The sequence below is a fragment of the Neolamprologus multifasciatus genome, chromosome 8 (assembly GCF_963576455.1).
Source record: "Neolamprologus multifasciatus chromosome 8, fNeoMul1.2, whole genome shotgun sequence".
Classification (NCBI taxonomy): Eukaryota; Metazoa; Chordata; class Actinopteri; order Cichliformes; family Cichlidae; genus Neolamprologus; species Neolamprologus multifasciatus.
Window position 1 is genome coordinate 17,092,529 of NC_140446.1, and position 14,345 is coordinate 17,106,873.

At 41.8% G+C, this 14,345-nt stretch overlaps 1 protein-coding gene across 8 annotated transcripts; it reads left to right on the top strand.

The window, feature by feature from the left end:
* The first annotated feature begins 795 nt into the window (after window positions 1-795).
* brsk1a (BR serine/threonine kinase 1a) lies at window positions 796-14,240 on the top strand. Of its 8 annotated transcripts, XM_085170807.1 has the most exons (20): window positions 797-1,353; window positions 1,396-2,197; window positions 2,324-2,418; window positions 2,692-2,777; window positions 3,454-3,594; window positions 3,853-3,969; window positions 4,191-4,224; window positions 5,260-5,328; window positions 5,505-5,651; window positions 6,267-6,298; window positions 6,409-6,573; window positions 7,071-7,168; window positions 7,717-7,870; window positions 8,060-8,120; window positions 9,139-9,769; window positions 9,979-10,027; window positions 10,148-10,271; window positions 10,589-10,799; window positions 11,252-11,339; window positions 11,626-14,240. In XM_085170807.1, exons 2-20 carry the CDS (start codon window positions 2,113-2,115, stop codon window positions 11,837-11,839), a joined length of 2,601 nt encoding a protein of 866 aa, XP_085026933.1. In that variant the 5' UTR covers window positions 797-1,353; window positions 1,396-2,112; the 3' UTR covers window positions 11,840-14,240. The 8 variants fall into 8 exon arrangements, with proteins under 8 accessions (XP_085026941.1, XP_085026934.1, XP_085026937.1 ...); XM_085170815.1 differs by having other exon boundaries at window positions 796-2,197; window positions 7,720-7,870; window positions 11,252-11,341; window positions 11,640-14,240; XM_085170808.1 differs by having other exon boundaries at window positions 796-2,197; window positions 7,720-7,870.
* The last annotated feature ends 105 nt before the right edge of the window (window positions 14,241-14,345 follow it).

Consider the following 14,345-nt stretch of genomic DNA (forward strand, 5'->3'; position numbering starts at 1 on the left):
TCTGTTTTTCTTCTGTAGAAACAGAAAGTTCAATAGTAGATAGTAAAAACACATTAACTTTACTGTCACTGAAATATTCATCTACTATGTAATTACTTTGGTGTAGTATGTTCATGTGAGAGGTGTTTATCAGTAGGAAAAGCAGTAAAACGTGTTATAATGCAGTTAAACGTCCAAAATCTAGGCCCTTTACATTTTTCAAACGTTTCCAGTGGATCTTACTGGAGTCTCTCCCAGGCTAATTCTGGCCCCTGAGCCTTATGTTTCATACCACTACGTGACTACTAAATTCATTGTTTGACATGCAGTTACTATGATTTTTTTTCCAGTGTTGATTAAAATATTTTAAACATGCCTTTGTAGTCACTAACTAAAAGTAGTCATACTATAATATTGACATGGTTTGTTTATTAATTGTTACTGTTTATTTTCTATCTTTCTTTTTTAAAAAAAATCAGTGCAACGAAACAGACACAGAATGATTGTTAAATGTTAGTATGTTTTGATTAAATTATCCACGCTACACTAAGTTGTGCACTTCAAATTTGACAGCTCATAGGAAGAAATGATCAAATAAAACAGGACTCTCTAGATATCCCCTAACGAATTGCGTCTGCATCCGCTCCCTGCGTCCATGTATGAATAAAATAATAATAATAATAATAATAATGATAAATGTCGATGACAAAAACAGTAAAAGAGGTGTCCGCTGCAACTCCCGGGAGCCCACTGCGTGGCCTGTGCTGATGTGAATGCAGAGATAGGCGTATTTTGAGGAAGATGATCGGGAGGAGGAGGGCGGGGGAGGAGAGGAGACGAGAGGAGAGAGGATGGAGAGGGAGTGAGACCCGGATGCTGATGCGAGTGAGGCGAAGGAAGGAAGAGGGGAGAGAAAATATCGATTTACGGCAAGAAAACCGAAGGGAGTGTAATAGAAGGGGCCTTTACCCTGCGTGAACTGTCATCAGGAGCGAGGAGGGGGATACGGCAGCTGGTTATAGCGCGCCCATATCCGCGGATATCAGTGTGCGTGCGTGTGTGTGTGTTTTGCACCTGTGTACCCGGCGGTGAGGGGAGGAGGACACGCCAAAGGAGAGAAGAGAAGATGCTGTGATCCGCTACTTGCAGGGATGTAGAGAGGGAGAGACGGGAGAGTCAGGGAGGGGGAGGACGGCGCTACGTTAAAAAAAAGATGCTTGTTTTGCGGGGAATGCGCGTTTCACCTCGAAGTATTGTGAGAATGCGGCGGCCGTGTAATAAATCGTACCGTTTGGCGAAGCCCAGAAACTTCAGGCGGTGTCGGTTTTTTTGACAGGCGGCGCGAGCGAGACGGCCGTTCGTCAAGGCGTTGAAGCTAAAGCTAGCCTCGCTGCTGTGTGGGAGAGCGGCGGCGAGGCTAAAATAGCATGTTGTTGGACCTGTGAAACAGGCCTGGCAGTGAGGGGAAAACAGTGATTTCATTTTCAGTGCAAGCATACACTTGACGTATTGGACGTTTTGTCCGTTTACTTAACTAAAAATAATATTAAGCGTAGGAAAAATACATGAATATTTTAAGGCAGACGTGAAAACCTGCTCGTTTTAAGGCTATATAAGGGTAACGTTTTCTCATTAACAGTCATATATCGTTAACGTCATACGTATAACAAGGTGCGAGTTATAGAAATAAGCTGATGTACATAAATAAGACTCGTTAGTTTGCCTACTTTAGAGTAGTGGTTGGTATTTAACGCAGAAAACATCCTAGAAACTTAATGCCATGTCAGTTCCCCCCGCTTTATTCTACATATAGCAAGATGTAAAAAAAAAAAAATTAAAAAAATAAACATCATGTTTACCGTGCTGTCAAGGTTTAGATGAAAAACGTCCACCCAGGTGTTGTAAATCAGCAGCAGTTTTCACTTCTATGGTTTTTTGTTTTTTTCACGTTCATGAAGCGACTTCAAAGAAAGTCCGTGTTACCGCTGACATAAAAAGACAGTCGTTCTAATTTGAGCATCGTCTTGTGTCCCACAGTAACGTCTGTGTAAGCTGTACAATATCACAGTAATTGCAATAACTACAGTGCAGTAAGTAGTAATAATTGTGTGTTAGCCTCCAGTTAAGAGCAGTATGAGTAAGGAACTGTCTCTAAGTCAGTCAGCTCAATATGTTGGGCCCTATCGACTGGAAAAGACTCTGGGGAAGGGACAGACAGGTGAGTATTGCCGAGTTGTTCCTGAAATTAAAACTAGTTTTTTGTGTAGTGTTTAAACTGTGCGCTTTTATTCTACCCCCACTCGCCACCCTTGTGTTTTATATTGATCTCTCATCCAATCTACAGGACTTGTCAAACTGGGGGTCCACTGTATTACGGGTCAGAAGGTAGCCATCAAAATAGTCAACAGAGAGAAGCTGTCTGAGTCAGTCCTGATGAAGGTACAGTCTGACGCTGTTGAAGGTGTTGCTCACAGTGACGTTAATGATGACACTTATATGTATATATATATATATATATATATATATATATATATATATATATATATATATATCATAGTGTTTTAAGATGTTAACAAAATGTCCTATATTCACTATATTTATCTTCTGTATGAGTTAACAGTTAACCTCCGTTCAGATGTTTGAAAAACAACTCGCTCATGAGCCTCGCTTCAAAATCTTTCTCTCTCTATGCTTTCCCTTCTTTCTAACCAGGTTGAAAGGGAGATTGCCATTCTGAAACTGATTGAGCATCCGCATGTATTGAAGCTGCATGATGTTTACGAGAATAACAAATATCTGTGAGTTCCCTCTGCATTCAGAAAAAGCCCTGCTCTTTGGCTCAATGCAGTCTGCATGCCTTCTAGCTGCATACTAATCTTTGGAGTGGGATGAGTATAAATATTGCAAGAAAAGCTGTAATAATCTGCTGTCGTTACTGTAATTCTCACTTTTCCTTCATCCCCTACTTTTATTCTCAAAAGTGTGTCTTAATGAGGAGTATGTCTCAAATCCTTTAATACCCTTACAAAACAACTGTTGGAGTAGACAGACGGGTTGTCCGAAAGTGAGTACAGCCTGAATATTGTAGTCCTAGTATCCAACCTCATAAGCTTATTATATCAAACCATGGGAAGTGTCTCAGTTTAAATAGTTTTTTCTTAGCATCTTGTCTGCTTTTCACTACTTGCACCACTTTTCCACCAACGTGGTGCCAAACTAAGAACCTGTTTCCCACATTTTCACCAAAAGTGCAAACACTGATATCCTTTTCTGTGGGATGGGCCTTTAATTCTCTTCCTGTAGAAACTACATCAAACGTTTGCAGTGTTCAGTTCAGTCAAAAAAGTTGGTTGGTCCTCTAGTTGGTTGCCCTGGTGCAGAACTGGCTCTGCGCTTGGTCCAGCACCACGTCAGTGGAAAAGCGTTATCAGAATCATAAGTTCAAATTACAATGTTGTCCCTGTTTGTGGACAGGTACCTGGTGTTAGAGCATGTGTCAGGAGGAGAGCTTTTTGACTACTTGGTAAAGAAGGGCCGGCTAACTCCAAAAGAGGCCAGGAAGTTCTTCAGGCAGATCATCTCTGCTTTGGATTTCTGCCACAGTCATTCCATCTGGTTGGTTTTTTGCACCGAGCTGTAATAACCGTGTTTGAGTCAAGTTCATATGTAGGATGTTGATTTAGGGCTCATCTACTGACTTACAAAGCTATTTTGAGCGTTTCTTTTTAAACAATAAAACAGCTGTTGTCTGATGTACTAAATGAGTGAAACACATTATGATTGTGCAAACACATTTTCAGAGTCATGCAGTTGTATTTGATTTAAAGCACCATGTTGACAACAACTCTAACAGTATTGGTTGTATTTGTGCAGTCACAGAGACCTGAAGCCTGAGAACTTGCTCCTGGATGAAAAGAACAACATTCGTATTGCTGACTTTGGCATGGCCTCCCTACAGGTGGGAGACAGTCTGTTAGAAACCAGCTGTGGGTGAGTACCAACTCTGTGTGTGAGCTTCATGAATGATGATGTACATACATAAACAGGGTTATATAATTCAACAACTTGCAGTATGACTCTGTACATTTTAAACGTTAAAGGCTCCACATCAGCAGGAAAATACAGCGTCTACAACACAGATCTGTGACTTCTTTTATACAGTGCTCATTTTACTTTCACTAATATTAATGGCAAACCTTTTCTGATTTTAGATCACCACATTACGCTTGCCCTGAGGTTATACGGGTAAGTATCCAGCTCTTATTCTATGTCGTTCTCAAATGTTCTTGTCTGAAATGTAAATAAAAACATTTTTTTGAAGAGAGATAAATTGCTCCAAAGGTACATGATCTAAACTAGGGATGTCAAACTCATTTTACACTGTGGGACATGTACAGTCCACTTTGATCTTAAGTGTGTTTGATCAGTTAAACTCTGCTTTCTGAGAGTGTAAAGAAGTTAAATCACACATTTAATCTCAGAGATATTTTGATATTTAAAAACGAAGTGCAATTTCAACAATACAGTTTTTCTGCATGCTAAAGAAATGCTGTGTTGGGCTTAAATTTTAAGAAGTAAATATATAAAATTACAGAAACAGTTCTGTTAGTTTATTGCTCAGTCTGTGATTATGAAGCTGAACATTTTTGTTATTTGACAGAGCATCCTGGTTTTTTGAAATGGTGAACCCTATGTAAAAATTGTACATTTCTATAGTAGACAGTGAAAAAACAGGAATTTTCTGTCATTTAATTGTTTATCTTTTACCTATTTACTTTGGTGTAGTATGAATGGTTTTTCACAAAGCTGTTAAAAGTTTGAAAATACAATAAAAAGTCAAATTTATGCCCCCACATTTTCCATAGCTGTCAAGTGGGCCTGATTGGCGTCTTTGGGTGGCCAATTCTGGCGGCCGAGCCTTATGTTTGACACCCCTGATGAAAACTAACCAGTAACATGACACTTTTAATGTTAAGTTCAGTCTGTCTCTTGAGTTGTTTTTCTGAACGTTCACACCTTTTAGCATGAGTACATCTTTAGGACACTCATTTTAGCTGGGGCATTTAGCATTTAAAAGATTATCCAGTGTTGTCGATTCAAATCTGGCTTCATGGTATTTTTAGACTGAGTTTGACTAAATGGATTTTAGTGTTCCTTTCAGTGTTTTTCATCCTGAAATCAGCCTAAATCATCCTGTAACGGGTGCCAAGTTTTGTGAATCACTTTTTTATTGAAATGGCCGGTGATGAATAAAATTATAAGTGTTTGTGTGTTTGGCAGGGGGAGAAGTATGATGGGCGGAGAGCAGATGTGTGGAGCTGTGGGGTCATTCTGTTTGCCCTACTGGTGGTAAGTCTTTTACTTGTGTTTTCACAGTGCACTTTGGTCTTTTTTTAAATCCCCTCGTCTTATGTTTTTTGCAGTTCTTTCTTACATCCCACGCTTGCCAGTTTCTTGTTTTTTTTAATGCAATCTGTTTTTTTGTTCCTTTCTTGTTTTTGTCTCTCTCTCTCTCTGCCCTACAGGGGGCCCTTCCTTTTGACCACGACAATTTACGCCAGCTCCTGGAAAAGGTAAAGAGCGGGGTGTTCCACATGCCTCACTTCATCCCCCCGGACTGTCAGTCCCTGCTGAAGGGAATGATTGAGGTCAACCCTGAAAAGAGGCTCACGGTATGAGACTGCTCACATTAGTCCAGACCTCAGATGCAGCATGCATTTACACCTGTTTTCAGTCACCCGCCTTAAACTGGGATTGCCTCTCTTTCTGTAAGATATAAATATATGTTTAATGGGACTCTTGCTTTTGATACAAATAATTTTTGTCTCGATTCACTTTTAGATTATCCTTCTTGCCTTTCCTATTATCCTTTTTTGCTGGATCTGCACTCTAGCTAATATTTATGAGGGGCACAGTTGCATTTCGTATGTGTTTTATTGGCACATTCATTGTAATACTGTACAGTCAGGAAGATGCATTGTAGTGGCAGCTGTTGAAGCATGTTTTGGGGACTTAACTGAGCCATCTAGAACTTGCTCAGTAATATTTCTAACACACACACACACACAAGTGAGTTTCTGATTAAACTTTCAAAAGCAAACATTGCAAAGTTGAAAATGTTTTTTATGATCCAGTTTAATGGGTAATATTCTGCAATCGTGAGATTTGTGGATGTAAGAAGAAAAAAAAAGTGATGTGAACTGTTTACACAGCACAGCTCTGTGGCCATCTGGCTGTTAACAGACTGTAGACACTAATGGCCCCATCTGCCCTGTCACCCCTTACAGCTAGAGGCCATCCAGAAACATTCCTGGTATCTGTGAGTATACATTCGTTTTCTCATACGTGACTGCTGAAGTGATCGTATTTAATCATGTACAGTACAACTGTGTCATTCCTATGTGCTTCATTTTGTTTGACTCCTACTAGGGGTGGTCGTAACGAGCCATGTCCTGAGCAGCCTCCTCCAAGGCGGGTTTGTGTGAGGCGAATCTTGTCCCTGACTGAGCTGGACCCAGATGTGCTGGACAGCATGCACTCGCTCGGTTGTTTCCGAGACAGAGTCAAGCTCACACGTGACTTGCAGTGTGAGGAGTAAGTAATTTCTTTCAGCTTCCAAACACGTATGTGGTTTCTAGTGTCAGCTTGAAATGGCTGGAAAAATCAGAACATTTGTGGCATATAATATGCAATGCAGTCACAAGCATGTAATATTTCTTTCAGTGTATATTTTGCTTTTGCTGTTGCGTGTTTTTTGTTGTTGTATTTTTTTCTCCTTTTAACACTCAGCCAGCATTGATGTTATGCAACCGATTAATATTGGCCACAAACATCCTATCTTGTCTTATTTGCCTATATAGTGTTGAGGTAGAGGAAGGAGTATGTGGCTTATTTTTAGCTCTTTTCCCATTGATGTGATCAGTTAAATAAACTGATTGTGTCATGAAATCCATGTCTGCGTGACCGTGTGAACAGCCTACTAAAAGCTAATCGCGTGGCTGTGTGGCATCTATACAGATTTCCTTTTTAAATAAATATTATGACTTTTTAGCATCTCATTCAATCTGTATTTTTCTCCCACCCCCCAACAGAGAAAACCAGGAGAAAATGATCTATTACCTTCTGCTAGACAGGAAAGAGCGGTACCCCAGCTATGAGGATGAGGACTTACCTCCGCGCAATGATGTAGGTCAGTCATTAGGGGGCAGGAGGGATCCACTCAAGAGAGGACGCTACAGTTATCAGTCTGAGACACATTTTACCAACTTTTTCAAGAGCGGTGCTCCTGTATGCTCAGTTCTCCTTCCAGTCAATTAGGGATTACTTGAGGTTATGATTTAAACACTATTAAGTTATAATTTTATTACTTGATGCACTGACTGCACTGACTAGCATTAGCATTAGAGATAAAATATACAGCAGTATGGCCCTTAATGTCCTTGTGTTGGAGTTTTAGTGTGTTTACCTGTTTCTTTAATACTATAAGTTGTCGCTGGCTTTTACCATGATTATACCAGCCTTTGCAGGACATCTGCAAGCTTTGTCTATGAGATAAAACTGGAAAGGACAGCAATTCTGTAAATGCAAATGAAGCTAAGTTTATCACAGTCACAGATGGCGCAGTGAGGCCTGTGAAAGAATTAGAATTTTTCAGAAGAAATTCCTGAAGTGCGAAACACAGCACAAGGCTTAAAATTAAAACAAAATTTGTAATGAGTTTATGGTGGCGTTTCTCAGCAGACCCTCCTCGAAAGCGCGTCGACTCCCCTATGCTGACGCGCCACGGCCGTTGCCGTCCCGAAAGGAAGAGCCTGGAGGTCTTGAGTGTCACCGAACAAGGGTCTCCTACACCACCTCGCAGGGCCCTGGACACAGCTGCACACAGCCAGAGGTATAGCATGTTTTTCTTACACATATATAGTACATACACGCTGTATTCTGCAGAATTAGAGTGCAAGAATTCATTATCATACAGTTTTTGTTTTTTTGGTTGGTTTTTTTTGTGTGTGTGTGTGTGTGTGTGTGGGGGGGGGGGGGGGGGGGGGTTAACGGCCTATTAATCTTTGGGTCTCTTTGTCAGGTCTCGCTCAGTCAGTGGAGCGTCAACCGGTCTCTCCTCCAGCCCTCTCAGTAGTCCCAGGGTAAGGTTCTGTAAACCAACTTGTTCATACTTTTACTACATTATCTTTGAACACTATACCTGGATCCATAATAAAATGCTAATTTCTGGTAGTCTGCATTTATATTATTTAACTCTCCCCTGTCAGCAATATAGCTTTAAGTCCAGTCTCATATTTGTGTCCTGCAGTTCAGACAGCTGTCAGTGTCAGCAGGGTACTGTGTACATTTTAGCCTCATTGGGCAATAACAGCACTGTAAACCAACAGTGAAAATGACTTCAGAGATAATGTTGACAGACTAGGTAGTAATTTAGTTTACTTCAATTCAGTATTACTCCTTTGCCAACTATTGATTCAGTATGTAACAATGCATTGTTTTTTTTTGCTGATGTCAGTCTCTACATGAAGCTGCTTTAAAAAAAACAAATATTCACTCCTCGCAACTCCCTAAAATATCTTTGTAACAGTCTTCTCAGTCATTTTTACACATCATCACAACACAGGTCCCTTAAATGAATTGTCTCACCCAACAGGAGGCTTGCATTTGTTTTCTGTCTTCATGTCACTTTTCTTCCTCCTCATGCATGAGCTAGTTTTATATATGATAATTTGAACAATTTGACAGCTTAATTAGATGCTTTATTGGATAATTAATGGTTTGATCGTGCTTGAAAAAGTATAAAAACAGTCCCTAAAGGGTAAAAAAAAATACCTTAATTGGCAGCAATTACTCTATAGTAACACCTTCACTGCCACTGTCCTGTGTCACTGCATTCTTAACCCTGCCACAACTGTCACGAAACCCTCACTTTCAATAGATTTAAAGGACGCGTACTAAAAACTGAAATGCACTAAATGAAAGACTTTATGATCGGCACTTAGAACTGCATTCGGCACTTTCACTCCTCACAAGATGCACTCTTCTGTCATTAAGCATGATATTCATTTCCATCCTTTCTCCATTTTCCATCCCTTCTCTTTCTTGTTTTCCATGTCTCCCACCCCCTCACCTTGACAAACCCCCACCCCCACCCCCCAGTCCTATCAGAGCCCCGTCTTCACTTTCAGCCAATCAGATGTCACCTCTGCCACCGCTTCCCCACTCACAAAGGAGTCCAAACAGGGAAGCACCACCACTCCTCGCTCAGCACGGGCTCATGACAAGCCCAAAGCTCCCCCAAACCCAAAGACCCAGACCTTGCCCACCAAGGGACCCGCCAACCGACCCCACCTACAGCCCATCAAATCCTTGCCTCTGCAAAATCCATCCTCCCGCTCGCCCTCCCCTTCCCCACTCCTGTCACCCATCCCCCGTTTCTTCTTCCCTTCCTCTTCTGTCCTAAAGTCAGTGACTAAGAGCTTCTACCCAAACTCTGCCCACTCTGTGCCGCAGGTCACTCCCCAGGGCTCTCCGTTGCCCACACCCTTGGGCACCCCTGTTCACCACCCTCACCACCCCTCCTCCACCCCGCCCTCCTCTTCCTCGTCCTCATCCTCCTCGCGGGCGGAGGGAGGGGGAGGGGTGGGCTCACTGTCGCTGACCCCACCCTCCAGTCCAGGAGGGGGGAGCGGCATGGCAGCCAGCAGCTCTGCCCATTGGAGGACTCGCCTCAATTCTTTCAAGAACAACCTCCTGGGCTCACCAAGATTCCATCGGCGTAAATTGCAAGGTCAGTCCTGTATGTTTGCTCTCATATTTTGTGGGAGTTATGCTTTTAGTGCGTAGGATTATAGCTTCAGAAGATTTCATTACTTCTAATACACTGATTTCCTTTTTCAGCTTTCATCTCTGTAATCGCTGAGGATTATCTATGAGTTAGTTTTTCCTTTTGCTCCAATCTGTCAAATGTCGATTGCGGAATTTTTGTCTCTCTCACAGTTCCTACATCAGAGGATATGTCCAGCCTAACGCCAGAATCCAGCCCTGAGTGAGTCCCAGCTCCTGGAGATAAATATTTGTCGAGGTGTCGTATTTTCACGGTATAAAACCGTTTGTTTGCGCTGTCTGTGTCTCCTCATGCTGTGTATTTCTTTTGTCTGGCTACCAGGCTAGCTAAGAAATCGTGGTTTGGGAATTTCATCGGCTTGGAGAAAGAGGAGCAGATCTTCGTGGTGATCAGAGATAAACCGCTGAGCTCTGTTAAAGCTGACATTGTCCACGCCTTCCTGTCTGTGAGTGTCTGACTTGGACTGTCCTTCACGGCTCTCGCGATCAAAGCATGGCTCTGGCTGGATCTGACTTGTGCTCTCATACTGTACACACTCCATTTCTCTCATTATTTCAGTTTTCTCTTTATTTAATCTTTATTTGATCTTGCTCACTCGTGGCATGTAGATGGATCACTTTGCTTTCACCAATGGCTCACTCTTTCTCTCTCCTCTCCTCACCCTCACCCTTTGTCTCCCTATACTCACGTCGGTCCCCATACCTCTCCCGCCTCGTAAGTCTGTCGGTCTCTCTGCTTCTTCTCTGTCTCCCAACTACACAGATCCCATCCCTCAGTCACAGCGTCCTCTCACAGACCAGCTTCCGAGCCGAATACAAATCCTCCGGCGGTCCCTCCGTCTTCCAGAAGCCCGTCAAGTTCCAGGTGGACATTGCCTTTTCCGAGGGCGAGAGGGAGCGGGACAGGGAGAGAAACGAGAGGGAGGGCAGGAGGGAGACAGGAATTTACAGCGTGACATTCACCCTCATATCAGGCAAGTAAAGCAGATGCTAAAATTAGCTAATGGTGGATTGAAATGTTAAACATTTTGACAAAACTATGTCGCTCCCTGAAAAAATCTCAATTTTTGGAAATCTGCTCAACAGCTTCCTGCTTTGGAAAGTTATATGAAGAATCAATAATACTCTTGTCAGCAAGTAAAGCTATAGCAAGATGAGGTTTAATAAGTAAAGGGGTTTAAGAGGGTTAATAAGTAAACCTTATAGTAAAATACTCAACATTTCCTGAAATGTTTATGTTTTGGGGCAGTATTTTTAAGTTGAAACTGGGTTCTCATTCATCTGAGAAGTTTGGTTTGTTTTTACCAAATTGAGAGTTTTTCTCTGAAAATAACTTTGGATGTATACAAAAAATCAGGTGACGTTAAGATCATATTATTTTGGAACAGTACCTACCCTAAGTTAAATGTGTGTGACTCCTCTTCAGGTCCGAGTCGCAGGTTCAGACGGGTGGTGGAAACGATTCAAGCGCAGCTTCTCAGCTCCCATGATCACCCATTGGTGTCAGCCCTATCTGGTAAGATTGCTTAACCACACAATACTTTTCCACACACTGCTGTAGAAATTCACCCTGTTTCACTTTTAGTCTTTGAGCTGATTTCTAGATCCATATTTGTTCTTGGAGCTGACTATAATAGCTTTGCATGATTCACAGTTCCTAGACTATAGTGAGCAAAGCATAGGGTGGAAGATTAGCTGCCACCTTAATCAGGTCCTTTCATTCACACCTGCATTTCTGCCACTGACCCGTAACGCCTGTGGATTGTAAACATTCAGAGTGACTTTCCCGTTCTCTTCTCTTGATCCCTTCCCAGATGAGAAAAACAGTCGGCCCCACGGGACCCCCACCCGCCAAAACTCGAGGCGCTCTGAGGGTGGGGGTGACAGGTGTGAGTGGGGTGACCGAGCAGATGGCGGAGGCATAGGAGGTAGCGGGGGAGTTCTGCAGCGCAGAGGCTCAGCCAAAGAGAGAACCCGACTGCTGTCCTCCAACGGAACCCAATCCCAACCGTAGGATAGAAAGTTAGACTGCGCAGCAGGATGCCTGAACTACACCAGAAAGAAGACAGTGTAATTTCATCTCCAAGTATCCCTGCAAGCCATGAGCTACTCCTATTCTTCCTTGTCTAAGTTACTGAAGGTGCTTGACCACAGAGCAAGGATTGAGCCTTTTTCCTCCCCATCATGCACATTTTTTCCAACTCGAGATTCTACTGATCTTATGATTACCAGGATTCCTACCCTTAAATGAGAAACAAGTGTTAACAAACCGCCCTTTAATGAAAAAAAATAATAACAATACGTGAATGAGCAGTTTGGTATTCATCAGAGGTTCAGCTTCACAGATCAAACTAGGAATTTTGAAGTGCTAATGTGCATGCCAGTTAGCGAATCAGCCTGCTCAAGGATGCTGATATGATCAGATAGGCTAGTCTACCATATCATCGTAATACAGTATCCAACACCACAAAAAAAAGGAAAAAAAGAAATAACAGTCTTGTGATGGTTCTCGAGATTACTCCTAAAATGAATCAGTGCGCTCATATCACTATCAAGCAACATCTAAACCCGCCCACTAAAAAGAAATGTGAATGCATCTCAGCAGAAGAATCCTAAAGAGGTAGCACCCTGCTGCCGCCCCAGTGAGTGGCGATGAGCTCAGTGAAGGTCCTGTTTTTCTCCAGCAGTGTCTCCTCCTAAGGTAAAGAAAACCAACAAAGTAAGCTAAGTAAGTGAATGTGAACAAAAAAAGATATTTTTTTATTTAGTTTTTATTTATGTTTACACATTTCTTTTAAGGATGTCAGTAGCACAGTGATCACAGTAAAGACAGCAACTGAGACACTCCACACAGTGTTTGACAGTGGAAGCTGCTTTTCCGACAGGCATTCTTTCAGAGTTAAGTGTTTCGATTCTTTTATATTTGCTTTTTACTCAGAGACAATATGAAACAATGCTTCTACGATTTTTGCATTGGACCCTCGTTGCTCTGAAGAAAAGTGTTTGAACAGAAATATGAACAGTAATATATGAAAGCTTTGTTTTGTCGTCACTATCCGTGATTAGCTTCATGAACCTCATCACAGCTGTTTGCGCCCAGATTGAATGAGAAGAGCATCACCGGCCTGTGGATCAAACAGAAACCGCCTTTCTCGTCAAGCTTTGTCTCCTGTTGCCATAGTATTCATATACTGACTCATGTCAAAATAAAGCAAACAAACAAACAAACAAAAAAAGAAGATACACAGTAAGGAAATTCATCAATGGGACGTATTCATGATGCTGGACTTTAAAAAAGGTGTCAGCTTCTTGTTGAACAGGACTTCCTAACCCCATGCTCGTTATTTCAGTGTTCACCGACAAGCCAAGTATCCATCGCCACACCCTTGCTCATCACTAAGAGTCGCCATTCTGCAAGCAGACGTAGCAACTCAAGGCAGTCACATATATTACTCCAGTACTCTATCAGACTAGTCAATGTTCATCACAGTCTTCCATACAGTGCAATATGCAACAAGAGTGCAGAAGGATTTCAGAGAGACACACAGTGCTACACTTTATTATTTTAACGTCATTTTCTAATCTGTCGATTTTTCTGTCTGTTGTTTATTTATTTATTTATGGAGGGTTTTGTCATGTATTTGTTTTATAAACTAGATTTCATGCCAACAAAATGTGTCAATAACAAACCCAAGAAACCCGTTCCTGTTCCTGTTATTTACTCTTTTTTTTTCGATAGCAGCAGTTCCTCTCATCTCACGTCCCCACTGAGCTTTTGTCTGTATCTTGCGTCTCTGTGACTCACACTGATCTCTGGTAACTGGTATCTGTGTGCGAGACGGGTGGGTGGCGACTGAATGAGAGTGGGCTGAGCACTTTGCAGCGGATGCATTTTGAGGTAGTTATGTGTGGATTTTCCCGACTGACCCAGTGATTTTGAACTAACCAACACAGCCAAACCTTAACAGGCCTATGTTTTCTCTGTCACAAACACACATGAGCACATCAAATACTTGCTTGTTGGCTTTATCTCCTGTGTTAATGCCTTGTCAGTTTGACCTGTCTGTCCCGCTTCCTCACCTCTGTTTTGTTCCCATTGTCACTAGAAGAGAAACTGTATGGAGTTGTTTGCCTCACAGTCCTAAACACACTGATTGCTCACCTCATCTTTCACGTCACCTTCATTTTTCATTGACCCAACTCTGGCTAAGATTGTAAACTATTCTCCATCCATAAGGGTCAGTAGAATAAGGTGTTTAAAAAAAGAAATGTCTGTATCATAATTTAAATATAAAAAGTGCACTATTATAACTATTGCCTGTGATTAAAAAGAACAATTATGATTGAATTGATGGTCAAAATAAAGAGAGATCCACCTTATTGTTATGGTTACAGTAATAAACCCTAAATTCATATGTGTGTCTGTTTAGTTCCTGTGTAAAAAAAAAAGTGGCTTATTTTTAGGAAGCTTTTCCTTTCTTCATGACAGTTTGTCGTGACACACTGTCACACAAACAGGA